This window comes from Buceros rhinoceros, unplaced genomic scaffold, assembly GCF_000710305.1.
Source record: "Buceros rhinoceros silvestris isolate BGI_N320 unplaced genomic scaffold, ASM71030v1 scaffold24921, whole genome shotgun sequence".
Taxonomy (NCBI): domain Eukaryota; kingdom Metazoa; phylum Chordata; class Aves; order Bucerotiformes; family Bucerotidae; genus Buceros; species Buceros rhinoceros.
Genome location: NW_010395190.1, coordinates 1 through 5,395, shown reverse-complemented (window position 1 = coordinate 5,395; position 5,395 = coordinate 1). Strand labels below are relative to the sequence as shown.

Below are 5,395 nucleotides of genomic sequence, written 5' to 3'. Positions count from 1 at the left end.
CGCCAAAGCACTGTTACTGCAGGGGTTGACTAGCAAACCAAACAGCTCAGAATAATTCACAAGCCAGCGCCTAACCAAGCACAAAGGCTGTAAGGGACAGGTCAAGAGACCAGACAGGCTCTTCTGGGCAGGATAAAAAGGAAGCTTAAGCTTTTCTGCAATAAGCAGTCAAAAGAACGTTACTTTTCTTTAACCCGCCTAGAACAGGGCCCATAATATCACAAAAAATACCTGAGCTTTTTCATGACATGCACATGCAAACATAAGGGTTCTGATACTGTCCTGCTGCTGCTGGGAGAGCAAGCCCAGCAGCTCTGGAAGGCTTTTTGTCTGTTCGTGGATACAGCAGATGACACTTGGAGCGCTAAGCAGCATTCTTGTCCCAGCACTCGCTTTAAAAACAGGGAAACTGGCCTCAGCCCCAAAAAAGCCACTCCAAGCTCAACTGCCACAAAGAAGGATCAGTTCAGCTGCCCAGGATCCGAAGAACTCACCAGAGGAGGGAGCAGGCACAGAATAAAGTGGAGGCCCCTGGTTTTTCTCAGGAGACCAACCACTGGTCAGACTCATTCCCGTCTATGTTACAGTCTTATTCTCTGTTTTTCTCCTCATTACAGCCAGGAGGATTTTTCCTACACTATTGCAGGTACTCCTTAACAGTGAACATACCCTGCTGTAACTGCCAAACGTTGGAGCTCCACCACTGTGTGCATGAGTTTTGTGTCTACTGTAACATCCCTGAGAGCTCTTGACAAACTCCACCTTTACGTACAAAACCTGATGCTGGCTGATGCTGCTTTACCTTCCATCTGGCAACAGCCAGGATCACTGGAACTGGTGAAAGAAGGAAGATGTGCAAATCAGTAACAGTTTAGAATTTCTTACGAGAGGAAGCTTAAAAAAACCCACAGTCTTGGTGGAAGACTGCCAAGAGGAGATTTTTTTTTTAATGCTTTGTTTTCCCCCGTCTCTGCACCATTTTTCATCAAACCATGAAAATTTCAAGTAGCAGCCAAGGTTCATATTCTGCATTTTTAGATTTAAGATTTTTTTTTTTTGAGAAGTTTTAAAAAGGAAATCTGTAATCAAGCTTAATTACTCTAACATGGACATCTCCAGCATAATTTTACTGCGTTGACATTACAGCAGGGAATAAAAAAATTTAGTGAGGCTATCTGTAGAGTGGAAGCAGGTTTCTTGGCAGGGAGATATAAAAGGGAATTGGTATAACATGCAAAGCTATGCCAATTTAAAAATCACACTCTAGCTAAATTGTACAGCCAAACACATACAACTCTGTGTGCAAGCATTCTTAAATAAAACCAGCCAGAAAAGTTTCCAGCAAAATAGAACTTACTTGTTTTAAACTGGTAAATGGACACATAAAAGGTATTTGCAACAGTTTACTTAAAGCAGTTCTTAAACTGATTCAACCGACTGGTTGAATGTCTCTTTGTAAACAAATAGGTAAGATGTGGCATTGTAGTAACTAAATCTAGTCATATTTCAAAAAGATTTTTACTGGAAAGTGGCTGTAGAGGATTTTCTGTATGGATCCTTTTCTATCTGGTAATTTATTCCTATATGAACGCTGGGGAAGGAAGGTGACAACTGGATAAGCCAGCCTGGGGAAAAGAGAGGCAGCATTAGAGCTTCCCGTGCAGCGAAGCGCAGAAGCTCCACTACTGCTCCAGCAAAGAGACAGAACCATCCCCCCAGGATCCACCAGGCTTTTCTGCAGGGGGACTCCTGACACAACATGTGCTTTTAAAGCACGGCTGCACTGCCATGTCCTGCGAAGCTCACCTGCTCTAGCACTAGCAGAGGAAGGACGCATACCCCTCAAACAGGCTTGTGCTCATTAAATATTTTATACTGAGTCTGGACCTGTGACCCATTAGCTGCATTAAGCACAACAACCAGTTCTAACACAAGCAGCCGGCAACTGCTCTGCTCTCACGACCCCAGCCTGCTGTCTGCAAGCACCAGGGCAGACCTGACTCAGCAAGTGCTCCGACTTCTGGTAAAACACGCCTGAATCGGAGCAGAACTGAACAAAACTGGACATACACCTACATTACAGCTTTTCACATGAGGAATCCCAGGAATGGCAAACTCCTATTGCCAGCAGGGACTATTTTGCTTTTAATGAGGGTTAGTATATAAACCCCACTCTTTTTTCTAATGTCTTTCACTGCTGAGCTTGCGACGGTTTTCAGCTGTAGGAGGCTGTAGCAGTACATTATCGTCGTCATCCAACACATGCAGAGTATGCGACATACTACTTAAAACCACAGGCAGCTACAAGCGTTATTCCTGCACTAGTACTCTGAATGCCGCTTCTGCCGCTGCCAGCCGCTGGAGTGGAGCACAGGACCAGCTCTGTTCAAGATCGCTGCACAAAGAACACTCTATGCCACGTTCCACGGCGCACGGGCTGAGCCCTGGGGAATACCGAACAGCTCATTTTCTTTGCAGGGGAGAAGTCTGAGCAGCAGCAGCAGCGATGTTTTCCCTTTCAAGACTGCAACAGAGATAGGGGCTTGGTTTTGCTCTTCCCTCGTAGGATAGCGGGTGAGAGAAATACTGTCTTGCTCAGTTAAAAGAATGAATTGTATAAATTTAAATGTTTTTCAGGTGTCCCTTTTATCATCAGCTCCTTTTCTACAAGTTAACTCTTGCTAAAGCAGGGCCTTACCCCATTTTTAAAAGCCTGCTCGCTTTCACAATGTTGCCTTGAGTATTCCCATGAAGGTAAATGTTTAAAAAACACTAAGTATGAAATCCTGTCAGTGGCACAACATACCCTGTAACACCTGAACCCACATCTGCAATCTAATCTGCCTCTGAAGTTAGATAACCAGTTCCTCCAAAACGTGCTTATGAAGCACCTTCCGCAGTTGATTGTGTAATACATTTTTCTCATCATTTGACACTAGACAGAATATATTCAAAGCAGCCAAAATCTGAGAAACCATTTCTTTACAGCAGTGACTCACTAGCGCTGCTACAAGACAACGTGAGACTGCAAACTGAAGAGATAACACAATTGTGAAAATGTTTTTTCTCTCAGTTATTCTCAGTGAAAAAAGACTAAGAAATGAAGAGTTTCCCCAGCAATACAAGAACTTACAAGTACGGTCCCTCCTCAGTGACCCAGGGTCATCTCCTTACATGACAAAGTTAAGCAAAGAGTTATCTGGAGCTGATATACCCACCCCTTCAAATTCCTCTTCCCCAGACATGCCGGGCAGCCCTCGGAAAGGGCTGCACCTCTGGGAGTTCAAGTGTTTTGACTCAAGATACCCTTGGAGAAGCAGTGGTTGCCTAAGCACCAGCTTTGTGTTACAGAGAGAGATCAGCGCTGCCCTCACTCAGGTTGGACACTGTCTGGCACTAGCCAGGCTAAATGTCGAGTAAACCATGAGCCTTCATGATCCGATTGCAAAATCAGGCAAACACGTAATTATTAGGCTTTCAAACCTTAAAACCCACGTTGTATCTAAGGGCAGAGTTTCACTAGCTGCTAACATCAGCAAAAGCGTCAGCTGACTTCTCACCCCAAAATTAAAATCACATAACCACATAAAGACGAGAAACAGGACACTTGGGAGGGTTAAGACAGCTTCACAAAAGTTAAGGAAGATCAGGCCAATGATTTAATTAACTGTGCACCTCCAGTTACACTGACACAACTGTCAGTTTGGTTTCACAGTCAACAGAAACCACTCCAAATAGGCATTTTTTTCTGAACAGAATCATCATGCCCTTTCCTCTTCTCCCACATTCCCACTTCTTGTGCCAACACTATTGTGCAAGAGCAGGACAAACCAACGGCCGGGATCCGACCCAGGTGAAAACTGATCCAACCAGAAAGCAAAAGCCACCGTTGGCTGGCAGCGAGGCAAGAGAGGATGAGAAACACGCAGTTCCATTAGAAGCACAGGGATAGACCAGGACCCCAGCTCAGCCTAAGCCACGTTACCCACCAGCTGCCACTGACACACACATCCCAGTCCCAGTTATGGAAATAACTAACCAGACCTCAAAAATATAGCTGTTGTCAAAACTTAATGGACTTAGAAGACCTGAATAAAGGGTATGACAAGTCCCAAAGTCATAACAGGGAATGGTGGTTGGAGAAAAGCCCCCTGAGCTGGGGATGGGGCAGCGCAGAATCAGGGCAGCCATCAGGCCAGAAAGACTGGCTTAGAGGAGGAAGGTTGTGAAACTGCACCCTGATTATTCTGTGGTTTGGAAATTACCAAACTTCAAGGCAATCCAAATATGCATATGAATGATGGAGCAGGTAGAGGTAGAACTTTATAAAGAAAGGGATTATTAGTGCCTGTGAAATTGTCCATTCACCTCGAGGAGCTACTCCCAGGTAAACAGGAGCAGACCTCGCCATAGCCTGGAACAATGGTGCTGAAGAGCTGGAGATGCTTATTCATCTCCATGGGTGTTCTCGCCCACCCGCTCTTCTCCCCAGGGAACAGACCTCGCTGTAGTCTGGAACAATAGCTCGGAGAGGTGAGACGTGCTCATTCATCTCTGTGGGTGTTCTCACCTACCCTCTCTCTTCCCCTACCCTCCTCCCACTAAAGACTCCGAAGCTTAAGAGATGGCTCAAATATCTCCTTCCTGATGTGCACTTCCACCGTGTTTCTCTGCGACAGGACTAGTGCAAAAGGCTCTGGGCACCCGTCAACACACCCAACCATAGCCACAAACTGCAGCGTACCCATGAGATTGCAGAAAGACAAAGTCCACTTGTTGAATCTGTTCAAAAATGGTCAGTGGACAAACACACGGGACTTTTTTTGTTTAAGGAACCTGAAGGATACAGTCACGGACAAAAAAAAAAAAAGATGTAAGAGAAACTGTGGCATCTGAAGACTGAAACAGAAATACACCATAATTTCTAACTGAGTGTTTCTCTTGCTCTCTAATTTTTCAAAAATAAAAACCACGGAGATCAAAATAACTGTTACTTTCTTTAGAGAGGTATCCAGAGAGAAACGCATGCGAATTAAAGGTGCAACTATTCGCTAATTAATTACCCCAGAAGGGCTATGCACAAATAAGGATGTATGAACTGTCTGTAACTATCAGCGAGAATTTACCCCACTACGTGCGTTATGATGGAACGCAAAGAGGCACAGAGGGGCCGTACCAGAGATGTCCAGACGCCCTGACATGCAGCTGAAGGAGGGCATGCACTGCTCAGGTATGTCAAGGAAACACATCCACAGACTGTACCCACGCAGGAAGACCCACACGCTAATGGAAATATGCTCTAAGCTGCACATACGGTATCCCCACGCAGGAGAGCTGTGGGTGCTGAAGGCAATCCCTATTTCCTGAGCCCAGGCTGGGGAGCAGCAGGAGGCGC

The 5,395-nt window shown here is 45.3% G+C and overlaps 1 protein-coding gene across 1 annotated transcript in view; it reads right to left on the bottom strand.

Moving 5' to 3' along the window:
- LOC104501637 (chromosome unknown open reading frame, human C5orf24) overlaps nt 1-264 on the bottom strand; it is a 4,324-nt gene extending 4,060 nt beyond the window's left edge. The window contains exon 1 of the mRNA XM_010145476.1: nt 232-264. Coding sequence (XP_010143778.1) covers nt 232-264 — 33 coding nt within the window. The remainder of the gene's footprint in view (nt 1-231) is intronic.
- Nucleotides 265-5,395: the final 5,131 nt, after the last annotated feature.